The sequence below is a fragment of the Aphidius gifuensis genome, linkage group LG4 (genome assembly GCF_014905175.1).
Source record: "Aphidius gifuensis isolate YNYX2018 linkage group LG4, ASM1490517v1, whole genome shotgun sequence".
NCBI classification, from domain to species: Eukaryota; Metazoa; Arthropoda; class Insecta; order Hymenoptera; family Braconidae; genus Aphidius; species Aphidius gifuensis.
The window spans coordinates 1882491-1907290 of NC_057791.1; the positions used below are offsets into that span (position 1 = coordinate 1882491).

At 24.6% G+C, this 24800-nt stretch overlaps 1 protein-coding gene across 1 annotated transcript; it reads left to right on the forward strand.

Annotated features, from left to right (window-relative positions):
* The first annotated feature begins 4322 nt into the window (after positions 1-4322).
* On the forward strand, positions 4323-7159 carry LOC122854400 (E3 ubiquitin-protein ligase RNF144A). Its single transcript, XM_044155017.1, has 4 exons — positions 4323-5227; positions 5295-5457; positions 5520-5869; positions 6156-7159. The coding sequence occupies exons 1-4, from the start codon at positions 4532-4534 to the stop codon at positions 6399-6401; spliced, it is 1455 nt and encodes a 484-aa protein (XP_044010952.1). The 5' UTR covers positions 4323-4531; the 3' UTR covers positions 6402-7159.
* Positions 7160-24800: the final 17641 nt, after the last annotated feature.

The window sequence follows — 24800 nt, forward strand, 5'->3', positions numbered from 1 at the left end:
TATATTAAAAGCTTTTTTTTTTTTTTTTTGTTATTAAATATTAATTGTTTATTCCTGATAATTATTTTAAAAATAATTTAAGTTGAGTTTTAATATGAAAAAACAGGTTGGTTGACATGAAAAAAATAAAGAACCAGTCATCATTTTATTTGTAAATAAAACAATGAAATAATTAATACCACTTATAAAGGTAATTAAATACATTGATAATAATCATTTATAAATAAATTAAATCAACAAGGTCATATATTGTTTAATTAAAATTTATAATTTTATTATTTACTAATTTTTATTTGTAAATTAGTAAAACTATAGTTCATTTATTTCGAATAATTTCTACAGCATTTTTTAATTTCTATACAATTATTATAGTATTACTATCATAAATAAATTTCATTGGTTAATTTTATAATAAACTAAATATATATTTATTTATATAAAAAATAGAAAAAAATTTTTTTTTTTTTGCCTACGTGACTTTGGATTGGCTTCAAACAACTCCAAAGCTTCCCCACCAAGCTCATATTTCTCTGCACACAAACACCCACACACTCAGTGAATTTTTTTTTTATTTCTTGTGTTTTTGCGGTGGCAAATTTTACCAACGCTAAATAATGCAAATAAAAAATACTTAAGTAACAATAATAACAATAAATAAATTTTTTAAATATACGTCATATGGGTGTGTTAATATACTAAAGTTTTAAACAAATAAATACAAAACAATCAACAAAAAATTTAAACAATTGTCTTTGACAAGTGTATGTGTTTATATGTGTGTGTGTATATTTATTTATTATTTTTCCAGACAAAATCATTGAATTATTAGTCATTAAATTATCTTATCATAAAAATGATATATTTATTTGTTTAATTATCAAGTGTTTTAATAAATTAGAAATTTTTTTTTTTCTAAATATTCATTTGTCATGGCTGAAAACGAGGGCTTAATGATTTTATCAAGAATCGATAGAATTGTTAATACCTCGTAGTCATGAAAAATTAATAATAAATAATATAAATATTATTTAAATAATCCTATAATATTTAAATAAAATAAAAGTTGGATTATTAAACAAATAAGAGTAAAAAAAAAATGAAAATAACAAAAAAAAAAATTGTGAAAGTTGATATTTAGTGAAAATAATAATAATTATTATTATTTGCAAATTGTTTTGTCTTGACAATGTCTACAATAAAACAGACAACAGTGCCAACATAACTAATAAACAAAAATTCAATGAATAATTGATACTATTATTATATTTTCTGTATATTTTTTCATCATGAATTTTATGATTCATCACAAGTAGAAAGGACACTTGCTCCAAAACAAAGACTTAAAAACAAGTTTAATGGTTTTATTAACCTTCTAAAATAAACAATGATAAAATAAATATGAAAAAAAAGACACTTATCAGTTAAAAAAAAAAGTGGCAACATTTATTCGTAAAATTCTATTGGCTTAATATATCGACAAATCCATTTTCATTATTGTTATTATACACACATACATCGTTATACGTTCGATATATTCAATAAATCGATATATTTAAATAGTGGCTAAGTTAATTAATATGCAATTTAATAGTTATAAACACTATTGAGTACACTGTAAACAGAATAATAAAAAAAACCTTGCACTCATATTCACAAGTTGAAATAATGTCAAACATATTTTATTTATATATAAAATATTTTCAATAAAAGTGCCACTGGAGTATGTTATTAAAACATTATAAACTATATGCAAATAATTAAATCAATATCAAGTATCATTGTATCACTATTTTTAATATGTTGTTCCAACTATTAATACATCAACAACAGCATGTGCAACATTATATAAAATGGTCAAAACTTAATTGCAAATATTATCAAATCAAATACATTTGATAAATAATTTAGTGAACTTAAAGCAACGTTTGGTATACCTATCAGTAATGCCATCAGTTGATAAAAAATTAAGATAAGTTATAATTTGTCGAAAAACATGAATGAGAAAGTAATGAATATTTACACACATACGGAGCCAAAATAATGGTCAAATTGTATTAATTGATTCGATAATCATTGAATAACACCATTAGCACCAATACAATTTGGAACAAAAATCTTTGAAATACATTTTAGTTTTTTTAAAAAAGGAATAGACAGTCAAAGTTGAGTGCCCGAAAAGCACGATCTACACGTCATTTTTTGATTTTTCTTCGCATGTTGATCAACATTACAATTATTGGAATTATCTATTGAAATAGAACTTTATAGATATTAATGATTTAAGCGAGGGGCTATTCACGGCCAGATTTAGTGACACCATGGCTACATAATGTAGTCAAAAAAGACAAATACTACACCTACTAATAATATTATAATAACTACAATAACTACAAATGACTACAACAATAAAATATGATGACTACAATACTACAATGACTAAATACCATTTAATAAATAACTACACTGTTCACTACACATTTTGAATTAATATTATTATTATTGATATTTTTATTAATATTTTTATTAATATTATTAACACTATCATATGATACACAATATTGTTTAATAATAATGATAATTATTATCATTAATATTATTATTATAATATAATGGAATTATTTATGAGGGATTATGATATAATGAAATTTAATTTATTTGAATGTATTTATTTTCTTTATCGATACATTTAATAAACTTTCAATAATATTAAATAATATTTAATATTAATTAAATTAAATTAGTATATTCATATAAATATTATTCTATATATTTATATAGATATATAAATATACGTAAAGAATATTATACTATAGTGTAATTATCAAGAAAATATATATATTTTTTTTAAATTTTCATTGAAAATATTGTTTTATTTCTAGAACTGTGATCTCACTTTTTTTTTTTTATTTTTCTTTTATTTTTTCTTTATTATTATTTTTCTGGTGTAACTACGAATAACTACATAAAATAACTACAAAAGTTGTAGTCAAAAAATTACAATGACTACATAACTACACTGTTACTACACGATACTACACCATGACTACACTAATGAATAGTGTCCCTTGATGGTGAAACAATATGTTCAGTTATTTAGAATTAAAATTAATGAAATTGATATAAAATATTTGCACTGAATATCGGAATATTCATCATATTTCATTTTGTTTTTATATATATGTACAGTTAAATGAAAAAGGCCATTGATACAATAACAAACTGAAAGTATGTAAATGCATATCAAATTAGTGTATGTATATAAAAAAACATATGAAAAAACGTAACTATTCCCAAACATATGACATCAACCTTTCAAGTTAAATAAAAACGACCGCGCAAGCGGGCGCTCAGTCTCGTAGATATAAAAAAAAAAAAAATTTATACATTAATAAATGAAAAAAAAGAAAAGAAAACAACAACAAAAAATTTTTATCAAATTAATCTTGGTCGTTAAAATATAAGAAAAATAATATATAGACAAATAAAAATATCCATAAATTATTTGTTTATTTATATTATACATTCACCTTGGATTTAGTGTGTTTGTTAAAGTAAATTTTTGGTTAAATAAAGAAGGAGAAGTAAATAATAATAAAAAAAAAAAAACGAGACATACAAAGTGACAACCAGGGATAAATCTTGTTAACAAAAAAAAAAAAAAAATAAAAAAAGGTGAACACTAAACGAATTCACACAAGTTGAAAAGACAGTTAAACCAAACATATTGTAATATATACATATACAAAAATATAATACATATATATCAATCCAAGCATCGATTTGATGTCACCACCGGATTGGCAACAAAACTTTTACCAAGTGTCTTACTGATACATCACCAACACTAATTATTACTATAAAAAATTATTATTATTATCACTATTTTTAATATACATTTCAACATCATCATCATCATCAACATCAACATCATCATCTTGTTCATAAATCATTATCAATTATAAAAACAAAAAAAAAAATATTTTCTTTATTTTTCCAAACAGTTGTGCAAGTGTTACACTGATGTGTCTTTTTATATGTGACAATTATTAATTTATCACTTACTGATTTAATGATATCATCAAAGTGTTATTATTTAAAAAATAATATTGTTAATGTGTGTTAATAATATATATGTGTGTTGATAATAATTGATGAAACAATTTAATTAAAGTTAAAAACAAATAAAATCCAACTTGAACTCACCACCTCATTAAAATTACACACACACACATATAACTATTAATTAAATATCATTATTATTATTATCATTAAATTTATATAAGACTCTATTTTGATGATGATATATTGTAGATTTAATAATTATTAAATAATAAATAAATAATAGTTAAAATAAATTGAAAATATAGAAAAAAAAAACAAATACTTTTTTGTGTTTTGTTTTTATGAATAGTGTGTTGATGATAGTGAACTTAAATAAACTTAATGATTAAAAATAAAAATTAATAAATAAACAAATAAATAATATATAAATGTATTTATAATAAAAATATTATAAAAGGGTAATTAGGGGATGCCTAGTCTACATTCGCTCGTCGTACGACGAGCTAATCCTCTAATGGAAATGGGTACAGCAACAAGTTCAGTAACATCTGTTAATCAAACAATTAAAAATCAACCAAATACAATGAAAAGTAATAATAATATAAATAATAATAATAATATAAATAATATAAATAATAATATAAAATTAGATAAAAAAATTAATAAATTAAATGTTATTAAATTACCATTAATAAAAAAAGAAAAAAGTGCCATTAATTTAACATTAAATAATGATAATAATAATATTATAAATAATGATATTAATAAACCATTAATAAGACATGAAAGTAGTGCTAGTCTTGAAGCAGCACGTAGTAGTAATTGGATTAATATTGGTAAAACAAATTTACGTAAATGTGAAACAACTGTTGGTCTTAGTACATTAACTATTGATAGACCAATTAATCGTAGTAGAGTATGTTCAAGATGTTCAAGTTTATTATCATTAGCATCAAGTTCACGTTATAGTCTTGCTGCTGGTAATTTTGTACCAACAACATCAACAACAACATCGTCTTCGTCATCTTCATCTTCGTCAACAACAACAACAATAACAACACCAAAAAAAAATATTAAACAATATTTATGTAAAATATGTCTTGTTGATGTATCATTTAATCAAACATTTAGAATTGAAGGATGTGGATGTTATTATTGTAAAGACGTATGTATTTTTTTTTTATATTTTAAATTTATAATAATTGATTGATTGATTAATTTTTTATTTACAGTGTATGAAAAATTATGTTGAATTTGAAATTGAAGAAGGTGCATATGAAATAAGTTGTCCAGATTCACAATGTGATTGGTCATCTGTATTGACACTCAAGGAAATATCAAGTCTTGTAACACCAGAACTTATGGAAAAACATCATAAATTTCGTTTAAATAGAGGTAATTATTATTAGCAATTTAATTTACAAAATAAGAAGATTAATTATTATTTTTTATTACAGATGTTTCAATGGATAAAGATCGTGCATGGTGTCCACGTGCTGGATGTGAAACAATATGTTCAGTTAAAAATGGTAATAACAGTGATGGTGATAGTGGTGATGATGGTAGTGCTGTTACACCTGGTCCAGTACATTGTCCAAATTGTTCAACTGATTTTTGTTCAATTTGTCGTGAACCTTGGCACAATGGACAGTGTCCAAATTTACCACTTGGTATACCATTTGATAATGATCATATTAAATGCTGTCCAATGTGTTCAGTACCAATTGAAAAAGATGAAGGATGTGCACAAATGATGTGTAAAAGATGCAAACATGTTTTTTGCTGGTACTGCTTGGCATCATTAGATGTAAGTCGTTTTTTCAATTTTTTCTTTTTATCTTAAGTTACTTTTATTGATGAAAAATTAACAGATTTAAATATACAAGTTTAAACAACAAAAAAATACAGTTTTAATTGAGTTAATATCGTAGGTCAGTTATTTTATTTTATACTAAAAAAAAAACATGAAAAAAAAATTCTATTAGTCATTATTGTTTTGTTTTTTTTCAATTATAAAAATTCAAGTCACCTGTTGTTTGTTGTTTCTTGTTTCTATATTAGTTTTATTAATAAATGAATTGTTTTTTTTTTAGGATGATTTTTTATTGAGACACTATGATAAAGGACCATGTAAAAATAAATTAGGCCATTCACGTGCATCTGTTATTTGGCATCGAACACAAGTTATTGGTATATTTGCTGGTTTTGGTCTATTACTTCTTGTTGCATCACCATTATTATTACTAGCAGCACCATGTATTGTTTGTTGTAAATGTCGTGTTTGTGGCACATCAAGACTTGATCAAGACGGTGGTAATCATGAAGATACATCAACGTAAATAACGTCTAATCATTAACTAAATATATATCTATTTTTTTCTTATAATTTTTACTTATTTTAATTGTACATTTGTTTTTTTTTTATAATTTGTTTAACAAGTATTTGAAATACTCAATATAAGACAAAAAATATTTAAACAAGGTTATTTAAAGCTAATAATAATTACACAATTTATTGTTAATTAATTTGTGTTGCATGGCAAAATGTACAAAATGTGTGAATGAATTTCGACAGTTATGATGATAAAATTATTTTTATTTTATTTTTTTTGTATAGAAATTATTATGAGGGGTATATTATTTAATTGTTTATAATATTTACATATATATATACTTCCAAAAGTCATTAATTGCCTATCCCCGATTATTTAATATACAAGTTATTTATTTATATTTTTTTTTTCGAATTTAATACATTTTTTTTCATTAGTATAATATGAAGCATCATTTTATGCCAGTCAAATATGTATATATATATTTTTTTTCTCCTTATTTGATACTGGTGGAATGAAAAATACACAAAAAAAAAAAAAAAATAGAAACGTTTGACTTTATAGAAATGTATTCGAAATTTTCTTCCTTTTTATACAAAAAGATTTTTTTTTTCTTCCAATTTTTTTGATAATTAATTTATATTTTTGTTTTTTAAATTAAATTTTTTACAAGTAGAATTTATTTATTGCATTTTATAGTTGAAAAAAAAAATAATTGTTTTTCTATTTTTTTTGCCATGTGGGATAGGAAATGAAGACCGAGGTTTTTATTGATTTAAAAAAAAATTTTTTATTGTAAAAATATAATATAAGATTATTATTAAAAACGAACAAAATTTTTGTTGTGAAGTGTGATATATAATATATAAATAATTACTATATGCAGTTAATAAAATTATATAAATTTTTAATTAAAAAATTAATTATTAAAGTTACCAGCTAATGAAAAACATTGAAATAAAAAATTATAATTATTTATGTGTGTAAGGGGTTGTAGTTATTAAACAAAAAAAACATTTATATAATTATAAAAAATATATAAACACACATATACATAGAATACATATATGTATAAAATAAAAGTTGGACCAGAATTATTAAATTGAACAAAAAAAAATATCTGTTAAAAGATTTAAAAAAAAAAAAAAATCCAATAAACATTAATAAAATATTTAAAAGAAAAATACTGAAAAATTATTTGAAATTTTCATGAATTAATTGAGGATAAAGGATGTACATTCAAGTTTCAACAATAAATAATTTTAATTTATTACAAAAAAATAAAAGACTAAATTAAAAATTAAATTTTTCAATTTATAAAATAAAGCTTGAAAAAATTTTTTAAATCAATTAACTAAAATTAAAAAAATAAATTAAATGAATTTTATGAGATAATATCACAGATAGCAGAATGTTTGAATAAATAATTAAATAGGATTAAACTTTACCCATTTAAATTAATCTTCATCAAAAAAAAAAAAAAAAAATTGCATTTTTTTTTTAATTTCGTTGACAATTTTTTATTACTTTTTTTTTAAATTTTATCATACTGCCCGGGAACTATAAATATATATTAAACGAAAAAAAAAAAAAAACAATTTAAAAATATTCATAATATAAATAAAAAAAAATTATTAATCATATGCCAAAGAAATTGTATTGTCTCATGTCAAATGAACACGGCACGTTTTAAATAGTCATGAGAATCTCTTTTAAAACTAATTCTAAATATAAATATAAAACAATTCAATTTCATTATATATTCATTTGAAATAAAAATATAAAAAACAAGTAAAAAAAAAATAGTTAAACTATTCCAAAGTTTAAAAGAATAAAATCAAAATAATTTAAAAAAAAAAAAAAAACAATTTATTTACCGCAAAAGGTTTTCTCTCAATATATATTTAAAATATATATAAAAAAAATAAATAAATGTGTGTGAGTATACAATAATATATAAATGGACATTCCAAAAATAAAAACGGAATTTATGGATGTCTTATGTTCAGCATAAAAAGTAGGCATATTGTATAATAAAAATTACATTGGAACAAGTGTTTATACGTTCCCTTTGAATTTTATTATTATTTTTTTTCTTCAAAAACTTTTAAAATAAAATTATATAAACGTATATTAGCAAAAAAAAAAAATTTATCCTATCAATAATTTCCTATAAAAATTACTATAAATAATAAAAAAAAAAGCTCTAAATTAAATAATAAAAAAAAAGCTCTAAATTATAAAAAACATCTATAAATTTCTTCAAATAGAAAATTAAAAAAAAAAACCATACATCTATCATTAAAAGGCGAAATCATCATAGCAATTTTCGCTTCATCTCCCACCTATAGAAAAAAAAAAAGACACAAAGCTCCTTTCATTTTTTGTCATAGATTGATAAAAAAAAAAGAAAAAAAAAATTTTGCGAGATCGTTAGAACGTATTTTTTTTTGTCCCAAAAAAATAAAATGAAAAAAAAAAGCAGATGATCCTCTGTATCTATCCTTATCTATCACACACATATATGTGTGTGTGTTAACGTTAAAACGATAGAGAATAGTTAGCCTCTGGCGATGTGTTCACCACCCCCACATCTTCAACTACCGAATAGAGCTGCAGGTGTATAATAGCAAGAGCAGAAAAAAAATTTGCTTGGCTAGAAAAAAAAAAGGAGCTCAGTGAGAGGAGGTAAAGAAGAAGGAGGAGGGGTTTGACAAAAAAGTAAAAAAATAGGGGTTGAAAAAAAAAAACCTTTAAAAGAGTGAGTAAGTGAGTCTACGATTCTCCATTCAACACAACTAAGAGAGAAAGAAATATAGTGCGAGTAAAAAAAAAAAAAAATTGCCGAGTAGAAAAGAGAGATGATAGGGTTTGGGGTATATGTGGGTAGATGGGTGGATAAGTGGGTGGTTATACGTGGGTGAAAAAGAACGATAACGTTTGAGGGGGTTGGGGGAGGTTTGGTTGGTTAGGAGGTCCGGTAACCGGGTCGATATATCAGGGCTCGGGGTGCAGCTGTCTGTCAGGCACGCGGACTCCACGCTAGACGACGTTGGTTTGAAAAAAAAAAAAAAGAAAAAAAAATTGCTCACTGGGTGCTTCTGGGTAATTTTTCATCGTTGCAACGGACGACAGGAGTATAAGAGAGAGGGATGAAGGAACCAAGGGAGGAAAGAGGCAAAGAGGATGCTTGACGAGTGGGCGGTAAGAGGAATGAGAAGGTGGATTTTGCCACAGACCCAACTACTACTATTACTACTACAAATGCAATTTTCTTTTTTTTTTTTTTTTTATTTTCTCATCCCCCTAATTTTTTTTTTTTCCTCCGCCATTGCAACCCTCTTTCCTCCATTTTTATATACCGTAGGGGGCCTTCCCTCGTACACACAAAATCCCATCCATTGCTATATATATTCTTTGCAATTTTTTTTATCCCTACTTTAGTTTTTTTTTTTTTTTTTTTTAATTTTTTTCGTTCACTTCCTCTTTTTCCATACATACAACCATCTCTCCCTACTCTATGCAATTTTTTTTTTTATATATTTCTTTTTTCCTCCCTTTAGTCCCCTCATTCTGGCATTCACCCTCACTTTACCCTCTCACCCAACCCCCTTATCTTTTATTTCATTTTTTTTTACGAAAAAATATATTCACATTGGTGTGTGTGTGTGTCTATCGTACTCGTATACAAACGAAGGCGTGCACTAGACGTCGAACAGGCGTCCCGACGTTGCCTCTTCAACCCTCATCCTCCTCCTTCATCGCAACATTTTTGCTATATAGCAAACTTTTTCCAGGGGGTTTCGTTGGAAATGATGAAAAAAAAATACCGAGGTATACGAAAAAAGTATTCGTAGAGGGGAGGATCGATTTTTACTGGGGCAACTACTCTTTTTTCATCCCTTCAGCCACCAACCCCCTTGTCTTGCTGTCGCATACTCACATCTTTTTTTTTTTTTTTTGCCATGTAGACCCTCTTGCATTTACCCAAACCTATTTCATCCTTTTTCTGGACCTCTTTTACCTTCACGACGAAGAGTACTCTTTTTTTTTTTTTTTTCATCTTTTCTCATGCTGGGTAAAAAACCTTTTTTTTTTTTTCCTACATACTTGCCCTGTACTTTTATTTATAAAAAAAAAAAAATACTATTCATTTATTGTTTAAATTAAAATATCTGAAAATATTAATTAAAAAAAAAAAATGAATTATTTTGTAAATGGAAAAAAAATAATAATTGTTTTATTTTAATTTAAAATATTTGTGGTTTATTTTGCTTTTTGAATAAAGGGGTTTAATTGAAAATAGGCTAAAAGCCATGATATTGAATAGAATAAAAATAAGCAAATAAAAAAGGGATGAAACAAAAATGAAAAACATCAAAGTATAAAAAAAAAAAAATTTTAAAAATATTGTTAGGTCATGGATAAAGATCAAGTTTATATGGTCCATCATACCAAAAAGTATTAAACAATATTCAAAATAAAAAAAAGGTGTGCAAATAAAAAACGAGTAAAAAAAAAATAGACATAAGGAAATCCAAAGTGTAGTACAAACGTACGATAAAATAAAAGGACTAAAATTTCTTGAAAAAAAAAAAGGGTAAAAGTAGTTGTATTAAAAAAAAAAAAGAGTATAATAAAAATAAAAAAAAAAAATGTTTATAAAGAGTGAGAGGTAGATAGGAAGATATGTGAAGTGATAAAAAGTTAAAAAAAAAAATATACAAAAGAAGAAATAATAAAAAATGAAAAATAAGAAAAAATCAAGAGAGAGAAAGTGGTAAAATAAACTGTAAGAAAAACAAAAAGCACAAAAATGATAAAAAAAAAAAGGGAATAAAATGTATGTGTGTGGGGTTTTATAAGGGCGTAGAGGGGAAATTTAAGTTGGTTATAGAATTCAGGGGCACTTGCAAGTTGTTTTGGTTCTTTCATCGAAGTAAGAATCACATCGTGGGTTTTTTTATATTTTTTTTTATTCATGTTGTATACAAGAAAACCAAGACCAAGACCAACTGGTCTGAATGGACCCAACGGTAGTCAGTTTGCCCCACTAGTGCCCTACTACACTTTTTCTTTCTTATTTTTATTTTTTACTCATCTTATTTCTCTATCTACCCTTTTTTTTTATTTTATTATTTTTTATTATACATTTTTTTTTTATTCTTCATCGTTGTCGTCGTCGTCTACTTTGTCGTATTTTTTATTTTTTTTTTATTGTTCTTTGGGCCCCACTACTACTACTAGACTACTAAGTTTTTTTTTTTTTCTATTTTTTATACATTTATTTCCCTTTTATATAGAATTTATTTTTTATTTTTCTTTAGTTTTTCATTCTTTTATTCTTTTCATGTCCTTCAACCTTTTGCCAACACCAACTTATTCACAATTTTTTTTTTATATATTTGTTTTCATTTTACATCCCCCTCAAATGTGTGCAGGTATTTTTTTAAAAAACTTTTTAACTCTTTTATTTTTATTCTTTATTATTCCTTTTTTTTTTATCTCGTTATTATCTTGGTTTATTTTTATTTCATCTTATTTTCTTTATAGTTTTTTTTTTTATTCGAAACACACTTCCTCGTGACACTGGCATCTTCAGTTGCTGACTTTCCTTCGGCCTTGTCGTGGCCACGTGCCCCACTTGTTATTTTTTTTTTTTACATATAAAATAATTGCAACAATTGAAACGATTATTATTGGGAAAAATATATATTATAATTTGAAAAAAAAAAAAATATATCATGTATGAAAAAAATAATAGTGAAATAATCAAGTGACAAAATAGTTTGAGTGAGAATAAACGAATTGATCCAGTCATCTGTAACTAAAAATTATTCCACCTGGCCGAAAGTTTTCCAGTTTGACACACAATCAAGTGTTGAAGCGATCATTCATAATAATAATAAAAACTTAAATTATATAGACAATAAAGAGACATCATTATCATTACATTATCATCGTAATTTATTTTTATTTTTTTATCTTTAGTTGACTTTGTAAAAAATATAAATATGTTTATTGATGAGATTTTTATTAGTTCGGTAAATTATTATCACCTGGTTTAACCAATAGCCATATGTACACTATCACCTCGTTGCTTTTTATATTTATTTTTATTATTATTCATTACATCAACTGGCCATTATTCCATTGATCTATTTATAAAAATCATCCGATAAAGAATTAAATACATGTGTCATTTTTTTTTTTTTTTTTCTTTTTCATTTGTTGTGGCTTCAAACGAAATTCTAACTTATAAATTCATTTTTTTTTTACTATTAATAGATCTATTTGAAGATTAGATAAAAAAATTATTTTTTCTAGTTTTATGTTATATAATTTTTTAGTAAATTAACAATAGTAAAATGGAGAATAAAAAATATGCGTGATTTGTTAGTTTAGAGGATTAAAATTGTAGAAATATTTTCGAAATAATTTTAGTATTTCTATGTATATATTTCGAATGTACATTTTTTTAAATTAATTTATTTTTTATAAGTTTAAATGTTAGATATTTTACTGTGCAATTTACACTAATGTAAAAAAAAAAGCTCCAAGCTTTTTCATGTACTTTTAAATTTCGAAAAATTTATAGAATAAATTTCTAATAAATTTAGAAAAATATTTGCTGTTACTCTAAAAAAATTTGCAATTATTTTTATATTATTAATGAATTTTAATTTAATTAATATTTAACTTGTTATAAAATATATTTTCTTTTTTAAAGATATAATTGTTTTTTAAATTGATAAAAAATATGCAATTCATTATGATGAATGAATGAATGAATAAAAAATTAAATGAACATATATTTTATGAATAATATACGTTAAAATATTATTTGGCACTGGTGATGTTGAGGACGATGATAATGACGAATAACCAAGATAAAATAATGCTTGTTATGCGTGACCCGCAAGTTACTCTTTATTATAATTTACTCATGCGTGGATGGTTGATGATCATACTAAAAATATATATATAACCGCGGACCCTTTTTTTATACTTGTATATATTCATAAAAAAAATTCTTTCAAAGAAATACACTTGTTGTATTAACCGCAAGATGGCGCAACACAATAAATTTAAAACGATTGTTGATGATTGTTAATTAAAGCTCATGAAATCATTTAAAAATTCATATATAATTTATTAATAATTTATTGAAATTAACAGATTAATTAAAAAGCTTTATAATCGAATAAAAAAAAAAATATCAATTATCGAAATAACTTGTTAAATTTCTATTGTAGAAATTTCGTATTTCGAAATTTCATAGGTTTTATTTAGTTAAATATTTTATTGAATTATGTATATCAATAATTAAAGTCAAGTAGCTTCATGTTTAACAAAATGGTCGCATTAATTTGAGGTATTTCGTACTAAAAGAAAGAAAGAAAAAAAAAAACACGAAATGTCATTTAGAAGCGAGAGAAAAAGGGTGCTATTAAATCCTTTTTTTTTTTTAATTTTATTTTTTAACATTTGAAGAGCATTTTTAGTCTCAAATAGAGTTACCTAAATTTTTTTCTCGTTTTATTTCATTCCATTATGAAGAAAATTTTTATGTATGATGAATTTTTAAGTTGAAATTTTTTACAATTCAAAAAAAAACGAGAAAAAAATATTTAAAAAATCCACACTATGGTAAATTTAAAATATGAATTTTATATTTTTCGTAATTGTATGGAGATTTGGCTGGAGAAATTTGATGATTGTGGGTTTATCAATATAGCAAAATTAAAATCATCAAGAAATAGAAATAAATTTCTTTGATGAAGTGTGCAATTGCAGGACCATATAGACAACAAAGATGAAAAATATTAGTTGCATCGCGTCATCGAAGAGCTCTGCAACCGCCACGATTTGCAAAACTTGATATATATATATTTTTTTCTCTTTCTTTAATATCTTTTAAATTTCAAAATTCCTCTTGCATATTTTTTTTTTTGCTTTATTTCTCATCCACCTCTTTTTTTTTTTTTGCCAAATATGTATACCCGCGAACCCTTCACTCCACCTCTCGTACCACCCTTGATTTCCTCTGTAACTCCTCTTCCTCACCCCCTTATCAACATCATCCGCCAACATTTACCCCCACCAATAATACACAACCAACAAGAACCTACCTCTATATAACAGAGGCGGTAAACAAAAACTCGACTGCAACGTTGTCGGATCTTCCCGCTTCAACGTCCACCAACATCTCCTATTGGCTAACATTTTTTTTTTTTTCAATTTTTTTCTTTCTTTCTATTTTTCTTTCGCCTCTTTTCCCCTCCCGCCTTTGCTGTCCTCTTTAACCCCCCTTTTTATCGCGCACAAATTTACCTCCTTCCCAACCCACCGCGAATAACCATCAACATCTTGCATCCTCTTTTGACATATCGAAAAAAAAAAAAAAATATATTTTTATCCTTTTTCTTTCGCAGCAATATATGAGAGTTTCGTCGATTTAAAACTCACACGAAAGTACGACGAGACACAACGTTTGCAAGAGCTCAAATAGTTGGCAAAAAAAAATGAAATAATAATAAAAATACCAGCCAAAGAAGGGGCGAGCGAGAGACCATGGCGGTGCATAGGAATTTCTTCCCTCTTGTTCCCTCAAAGTCGCGAATACCCGCCAGTTCACTCGACTCGCTTACAAAACTCGCTTTATTCCTCTGATACTCTTTGTATATATATACATTACCCCGCCATTACTTTTTTTTTTTTTTAACATTGCGAGGAGAACTAAATGTTCTCCCCCCTCTTGAAGAGGTTTTTTTTTTTTTTTTTGTCTTTTTTCTTCCATCACTTCCTCCTCTTTCTTGTCCTCCCCCATTATTCCCTCTTCGCATTGGACTCTTCTTCGATCAGACGCTTGCAATGTTCATTATATATATAGCAGCTATTTCCCCTGATTCACGTAGTTTTTTACATTGAATATGTCTCTCCTTTTTCAATGCGATTTCCAGACAGGATGATAGGTGAAAAAAAAAAAAAAATAAAAAAAAAGGGGTTGTATTTGATTCTATACATACTTGGTTCTGTGTATGTGTATGGGTGGCTGGGTGGGTGGTGTTTCTTGTGATGCTGAAGAGCAAAGTATATAGAGAAAAAAGGACAAGAAATATCCTAGCAGTACGAGTTCCTTGCTAGGATGAATTTAACCAAGAGTCGATTTACACTATGTGTGTGTGTACATACAGATACACACCCTTTTTTTTTTTTTATTTTTAATTTTTTAACTCGTTTGTAGCCAATGTCTTTCTTTTGTATAGTCTTAAGTTGTTTTTATACTCAAATTGGGTTGTGTTAAACAATATGTATATGTGGATATTTTAAATGAATCCTTAATTACTATTCTGATTGCATTTTGTCGCTTCTGTTTGCCATCGCTTGGAATATCCTGTTTCTAATAATTTTTTTTTTTTTTTTATTATATTTTTCATGTGTGTAACATACATGTGTCTTAAATCATTTAAAATTTTTAACAAATGGTATATAATTTTATTTTTATTATTTAATTAAATTATATTTTTAATTTATATTTTTATTTGGGTTTTTTTAATATTATTTTACAAGCACAAGGATTTTATATGCAAACGCGTTTGTCGGTTTTTATGGTTTGTGTGTGAAGAAAAGAAGAAGAAGGAATGAAAAATAAAAAATTAATTTTTATTATTTCTTTTTACTTTTAACAAGTGAAAGGTATTTATTTTTTTTTAAAATATTATTTTTTTTTTTTTCGGCAATCCAAGACTACCTCGTTAACCAGAAGTGTTTGACAATTTTTATTTTATTTTTTAAAAATTTATTTAACATAATGTGCATGTAAATTTTTTTTCGCTGTTTCTTTTTTTGAATGTATATATTTTTTTTTGTACTTTTTTAAAGACTTTTTAAGAGGTAGTATTTAAGAAAATTGAGGTAAATAATAAAAAAAAACTGCTATATTATTTAAAATAAAAAAAAACATATTCAAGTTGAGGCATGCACAGGCTTCTTTGGGGCAAATACGTGTTTTCGAACGAGTTTTGGATATATTAGGGTCCAGACAAAGTGTGTATAAGACCCTGGGATATTTTGTGGGCACAAGAAGGAGAAAAATGCCTCACGAATAAGAAAAAAAAAAAACCATATATAAAAAGATTAAAAGTGAGAGTTGAAATAAAAAAAAAATAAAAGAATTTCAGACAGTAGTTTATACTTTTATACACACATATATGCATATTACATAATTTAATTCAATATAAATAAAAAAAATAAATAAAAACAATACATCAGACTAATAAAAAACGAAAAAAATTAAAAAAAAAACAAATAAAAAGTTAAAACACTTGTGTGTTTAAGAGTATACATTTTTTTTTTTTTTAAACTAAAATCCACTTGTTCAGAAGAAATTTATCTCCTCATTTCTCACACCTACCCAATTATATATAACTACACATATTCTTATTTTTTTTTTTATACAATTTTTTTATTTATTATTTAATTATTTCATTCATGTTTTTATTTATTTATTTAAATCATCATATAAATGCTTCAATTTTTGATGAAACGAAAAAATTTAAAAAATGAACATAAGACTCTACAAGCTCTACTCTTTATCAACACATTTTTTTTCTATAATTTTTTTAACTGAAATATTTTTGTAATAACATAAAATTAAGTTTAAAATTTTTTTAAACTTTTTATTTATTTTTTTTTATTGAAAAATTGTGAGCCAAAAAAAATTTTCTATTTTAATTTTCTATTTATTTTTTTTGTCTTTTGAATTGTCTATATTTATCTTGCTTTATCATCTGTAGTACAAGTACACCACAATTCAAGTTTGTATCTCAACTTGTAAAAGCTTTTTTTTTTTTTATTCTCATTTCCTTTTTGTCCATGTGCCATAAGCTTACTCCATGCAACTATTGCGTCGACCTGTTGCGCTTCATTCATTTTAGTACTGATTCACTACCTGACCCTCATCCCTTCAATTTCTCCCTTTACTACCAACACCCCCCCTTTACCCTTCTTCAAACCCTAGCAACCCTTCGTCCCTTGGATGACGCGTTTAACTCGCGGAAACTGCAAAACTTTTCGATACTAACCTTTCATTCTTTTTTATATTTTCTTTTTTTATTATTATTTTTTTTTTTTTCTACTGTAACCTTTATATTTTTTTTACCCTCGTAAATGATACAAACGACTCTTAAGTTTTTTTTTACTTTTTTTCATGACAAAGTGTTCAGCTTTTTCATTGACCTGATAAAAATAAAAATTGAGCTTTTTTTTTTATTTATTTTTCATTTAAAATGATATAGCAAAAACAATGCTTGATGTTTTTTTTTTTTTTTTATTTTATTTATTTATTTATATTGAATTTTATTTTATCTATTTTCAATTTATTGAATATTAATTTATATTGTTAAATGAATTTAATGATATCGATGGAATAAATAAATAAAAAATCATATTGAAAAGCTGTAATTTTTATACAAAAAAAAAGCATAAACGATTGTAAATTTTATATAGATTGTATAACTTGTTTTGAATTTATTTTGATAAAAAATGAAATAAAAAAATCATTAATCAATTTTATTATTCTGGGTCAATGGTTGAATGAGCAAAAAATGAAAAAAAAAAAAATGAAAATAAAAAATTCATTTGTAAGTTTTGAATGAAAATGGAAAGGATATGTGTATAGTTGTATTTAAATATATGAATATAAATATGTATATAACAATGTTTGTGATTTTTGGGGCAACAGGTGTACACGATACACGTATATGCAATATATGAGCTCATAATGGAAAACGTCTCACGCGTATGTATATATGCACTGCATTGCACTTTTCTCTCTCAATAATAAAACAAGTATATTTCACTCTTTCTTTCACCCTAAATTACCCTTTTACTATTTTTATCTTTTTATTTATTTTACAACAATTCAACCTCACAACTTGCATGCACAAGCTTGCAAAACTTTCTCACTCTATATATGTATGTATATATGTATAAAAACAAAAGTGCTTTATTCAATTTGCATATATAAATATATATACTGAGTATGTATCAGTGCGTGTGTAAATTAAACAATTTAATTGCTTATTTCGTGGATTAATAAGGGGCACAGATAATAATATGCTATGACTTTTTTAATGACAATGAATGTAATTTTTTTTAAATTGACGATTGGCTTTTGCTTTTGATGAGCTTTTATTGAGATGAAGCCGATTTTTTAGAAATGGCAGATTTAGAAATTTTCCATAAAAAAAATACCTCTTTGCCTATCCTACATTCCTAATACAAACTTGTCTTTTTTGAAAAAAATACATAGTCAATTTTTTGTTTAGGGAATTATAAATTAAAATTATATTTTTCTTTTCAAAAAATACCTCTTTGCCTATTCTACGTTCCTAATACAAACTTGTCTTTTTAAAAAAAAATACATAGTCGAAATTTTAAAATTCCAGGGTATTATAAATTAAAAGAGGTATTTTTTCCACAAAAAAAAATACCTCCTTGCCTATCCTATGTTCCTGATACGAACTTGTCTTTTTTAAAAAAAATACATAGTCGAAATTTTTTTTTTTCAGGGAATTATAAATTAGAAGAGGTATTTTTTCCACAAAAAAAAATACCTCTATGTCCATCCTATGTTCCTGATACGAACTTGTCTTTTTTAAAAAAAATACATAGTCGAAATTTTTTTTTTTCAGGGAATTATAAATTAGAAGAGGTATTTTTTTTACAAAAAAAAATACCTCCTTGCCTATTCTATGTTCCTGATACGAACTTGTCTTTTTTAAAAAAAATACATAGTCGAAATTTTTTTTTTTCAGGGAATTATAAATTAGAAGAGGTATTTTTTTCACAAAAAAAATACCTCCTCGCTTATTCTATGTTCCTGATACGGACTTGTCTTTTTTAAAAAAAAATACCTCATGCTATATAAGTCTGATACGAATTTTTTTGTGTTATTACGTTATTTAATAATTATTGATACATATCATACATATACTTGAAATAAATCAGCAACTCTTAAATACTCGTTTTCTTTTTTTCTAAAAACTTTTAATATATATTTTAAATAAAATATAGGAAACAAGTAAAATTTCAAGACTCATGATTACCAGATAAATATAGATTAATTTTAAAATTGTATAGGTTTAAGTATGTACTGTACGTGTATGTGTATTTCCGTTTTGTTAGTGCGAATAACCTTCGAGAGACGCGTGCCACAAGACACAAGACGCCCAGGATAATTAAAACTTCTCTTGTGCAAATATACTTTGGCCCCTTGCCACAAATTTATATTTTTTATTTATATTTTCCCTAATTCTTTCTCCATTTTCATCCCTTCAAATCCCTATATTTTATTCATCATCAAGTCAATTGACATAACACTGTCACACTTCAAAAATCTTTTTTTTTATTTATATCTTTTTTTTCTATTTTTAAATTCCTCTATCTTTGTCTCTATTTCTTTTTTTTTTTTCCCAGTTATTTTTTTCTTATTCTTTTTTTCTATCTAAACTATGTGAGAGCTTTTTTTTTCTCTATTTTTCCAGTCTATAGATGTCCAAGCAGTGTGTCACATGCGGTTCAGCAGGTCGAGTTCTTAGCAAAAAATACTTAAGAATTTTATCTGTTGTCTATATTTATTTATATAGACATATATATAAATGTCTCTTTTACAAAGAGCCAAGGACAAGCTGCACTTGAAAGAATAATCAATAATAGAAAATACGATGACTTGCATTGCAAACACTGCAATTTAAATTATAAAAAATATTTAAAAAATTAAATTAAATATGATGAACGATGAATAAATATCATTAGACAAGTTAAAAAAAAAAAAAACATTTCTAATCACTATACATATACGATGATGAAAATTCAAACTAGCAAGTTAAAGAGCATATTTAAATGTAAAAAATTAATTTGTATATATCACTCAAGATCATGAAAGTTTTTTGTAATTGTGCGGTTATATCAATAGTTGTTAACTCGACACATATATGTGGCATAATTGTGTGGCTATATATTTAATATTAAATTTAAGCTGATCCTATGGAAGCTTATAGAATGAAGAAAGTTTATAATTAACCTAGCTCTGTGGAAAATGTGAAAGTGGCGCTCGAATACCGCCAATATACATACAATATATCATGATGATGATGTGTTGTTAAAATATCAACTCGTTTAATGTTATCTATTCAAGCAAAAATATAAATAAAAAATTCAATATGGTCAATCAATATTCATGTACATTTTCTACAATTTTTATAATTTAATTTTTTATATATATTTGATTAATTATCATGCGGAATATTGGTCAACCGTAACGAAAAAAATTAGGCCAAAAAAAAAATATAATATATAATTATTATTATGTTTTTTAATATTGTATTAAAAATTTATTTTTTATTTTTTATTTAATCGAGTTATTCATGTTTAATTCGTCACACAGTGTATTATTATTTTTTTTTATTTAAATTTTAATTTAATATCCGCAATGATTTTATATCTGATATATACAAAAAAAAAAAGGAGTGATTGTTTTTTTTTTTATTTTAATCCTTTTTTTATATATTATAAAATGTAGTAATTTTATTATTTTTATTTTTTGAAAATAATTTAAAGTTAATACTTATAGTTGAATTTATTTTATGATTTTCTAATGAGTGCTGGTTGATAACGGTCAAATATGCAACTATGTCGTGTTTTTAAATACAAGGTAGTCATTAAATTTTTTTTTTTTTTATTTTCTATAACAAGAAAAATAATAATCTATAAGATTTATTTTAATCATTTATCATTTCCGTTATTTATAATAATTTTCAATATATAGTATATTAATTTAATATCATGCAATATTATTGAAGATAACTCCATTTGCATGTAGAAATTTCATTAACTTTTTTTTATAAATTCAATAGAAAAAAAAGCCATAATTACATTACAGTTTTAATCAATGAAAAAAAATAAAAAAATAGTCAACAAAACCTTATTTAAAATTAATAAAAATATTATTTGTCAATAATAAAAATTAAACAACTTAAATTTCTAATTTAATTATTAACGTGTTAATTTGAAATAAAATGCTTGAATAAATAAGCAAGTGTACAAATAAATGGACAAAGTAACTTCAAGTGAATGAGTGAATAGATAATATATAAATAAATATACACAACAAGGAAGTTTAAAAGTGAGTATAAGTGTTTTTTAAAATGTATTCATGTATGATGACTATAATGTGAATATAAGAGAGAAAAAATTGCGCTCTCCTCATTCTAAAATAGAGGGCGAGGCATATAATAATAATAAATATTATAAATAATGCGTCAATATATATTGGATATAGAATGAAATATATATAAAATCAAGTTGAGAGTAAAGAAATGAAAGAGGTAACCAAGCGACGGGGGCTAGGCGATGGACGATGGCAGTGAGCTTGACCGAGTGGCGCTTGGCGAGGCCGGCCGACGCCCTTTCCCCTTTTACCCTCTTCCTCACCCACCCATCAACCGCCCCTTTTTATTATTTTTTTTTTCATTAATTTTATCTTTTTTTAACTTACCACCCAACAATTTCCCTCCTTATTTATCCTCATCTATTCCTCATCCCCTTCTCATTCAACATTTGCAATTTTTTTTTCCTTTTTTTCGTCAATTTTTTTTTTGCATCTTTTTTTTCGTTCAGGATATACAGTATGAGAGGAACAGAGTGAATTGCAGAGTGAACATTTTTCTCGTCTGCGCAACACTGAGTATAAACCCACCACACCTGCATAGATTTTTCTATTCGCGATCTCTCGCGAGTATCCAGGCAGCTGCGCCCGCCTTTTTTATCTCAACTTTTTTTTTTTTTTTTTTTTTTAATCTTTCTCTTTCGCACTCTTGGCAATTTTTTTTTCTTTTTATCTCTCTATCTATGCATTTATCTACCTGTCTCACTTTTTTATTATTTCTTTTGGAATTTTTTTTATCATTTTTTTTTCTCGTTATACCTCTCGATGCTAATACACGCCCGAGGCGAAAAAAAAAAAAATATAAAATAAAAAAATCAGCCTCAGTATCATTTCTTCTCGCTCTTTCCGTTCTTTACAATGTACTATTCAGCTATATAGACTGCTTCTTTATTTTATTTTTTGCAAATGAAAAAATAAAAAAAAAATATTTGAAAAATTGAGATATTTAAAATAATAATAATGATAAATATAAATCTTTTTTTTTTCGAAATAAATTACATGTTAATTGTTTGTTATTGTTGTTGTTTTATTTTTTGATGTAAAAATAAAAATTTAATTTAAAATATAAAAGTTATATACAATTTAACTGAATGAAATAAACAAAAATAAAATTTTTAAAGTTGTAAAAAAGTTTTATATATAAAATAAAGTATAAAAAATATACTTGAAGTCTTCTATGATCTAATTTTTACTTTTTTATATATTTATATATGAATAATATTTTTTTTTTTTTTTGTTTTTCAGTTTATACAGCCAAGTTTTGTAAAAGTGAGGTCAAGGTTTTCCGTATTCAACAGGCGTTACATTAAATAACAATAAAAAATAAAAAAAAAAATAGATACATAAAAATAAAAAATAAAAAAAAATATATAGCAAGGAAGAAGAAGAAGTAAAAAAAAATTAAAATAAAACAAGAATAAGATTGAGAATGAAATAAAATGAAAAAAAAAATAAAAATAAGATGAATAAAAAAGAAATGCCAAGTGTTTCGTATTTCCAAAGTCTGATTATATTATTAATACATTGAATTTAATCCTCGGGGCTTTCTATACATATTATACAGAGTGAATAAAATGCCAACAGCATCAAAGAAGGTCCAGGTTACTTGACGCAGTTTAAGATCTTATCGTATCACGAAGGTAAGAATGATGGAATACCTGAGGCACCAATACACCCATATCAACATTTTTACCATCAATGTCGACTCGAATCTCTATATTCAGAATCAAAAAAAAAAAACTAACCACAACCAAATTTGATAAATAAATAAATAAATAAATAAATAAATGAATAAAAGGATTAAATGATTTTTACTCTTTTTATTTTTCGCTGACGTTTATTTTCAACTAAAAAAACGTACATCAAGTTATTATATTAATTTACACAAATAATTAAATGACAAAAAATGAATTTAAATCATAATTAAAACATTTGTTTATATTTATAATGTTATTATCATGCCGCTATATTTTTTATTTGAAAAAATAAAAAAATTGTCTGACCAAATATAGGGTTTTTCTACTTAAAATTTTAATTTTTCATTAAAATTTTTGAATAATATTATTAAAACTATTAAAAGATAAATAAATATGTAATTTAATATGAAAAATTAATTATTTAAATGTAAAATTTAATGAATATAATATTTATATAGATGTACTTTTGCGTTGTGATTTTTTATTTCTGAGGCATCAAATAAATAAAATGCATCAAGAAGGCCATGAACGGGAGCATCGTGTGTTGATGGCCATGACTGAGGTACTAAAACGTATGTTATACCTATATATGTCTTATGGCTCACAATATATAAAATATAAAATAAATGTACAGTGCTAGATGACGGATGGAGACAGTTGTTGCATGGTGCTCACTGCCTTGGCTCCACTGCTGCATCAACTCTTTTTTTTTATTTTTAATTTTTTCTCCTTGCCTCATCTCTTGACCGTCTCTTTCTCTCTCCTTTACACTTTTAATTTTTTTTTTTTTTTTTAATTATCTTTTTGTATTATTTTTTTTTTTTTTCGCTATGTTTCTCATTTTATATCCATTCGTTATGCCAACTTCTTATTTTTCAACCTTCTCTCTGATGCTCGCATAAGCACACACTCTGCGTTTTTAGATTTTTTTTTTTTTTTTCTTTCTTTATGCAAATGTTTATTTTTTTATTTTATTTTTCTTGTTCAATGATGCTATGCAAAACGCACTTTTTTGCACCATAGAAGTCTAAACTTTTGTTGGTAATTATATATTCAGTCTCATCTTTAAAACGTTTGTGAATTTTTTATTTTCTTTTCTTCTAATTTATTTTTGTATCTTATTTTTTTTTACTGTAATGAGCAACTGATCACGCAAAGTATATTTAAAAAAAAAAAAGATATATATGTATATTTATTTTATGATGTTTTTTTTTAAATAAAAAATTACTTTTATTATTATTTTTCAGTGGCAATTTATGGTTTGATTACCACTTATCATGAGGTCGTAATATATATAGCATTACATTTGAATATATCCACTGATAATTTTTATAATTATTATTATAAATGAAGAGGCTACTTTCACGAACGTTTTAGTCATCAAAATAAATTCATAAAAAATTTATAACGTACTAATTTAACAATAATGTTAGATATAAAATATCAATATAAAATACATTCGTTTTTTTTTATTTT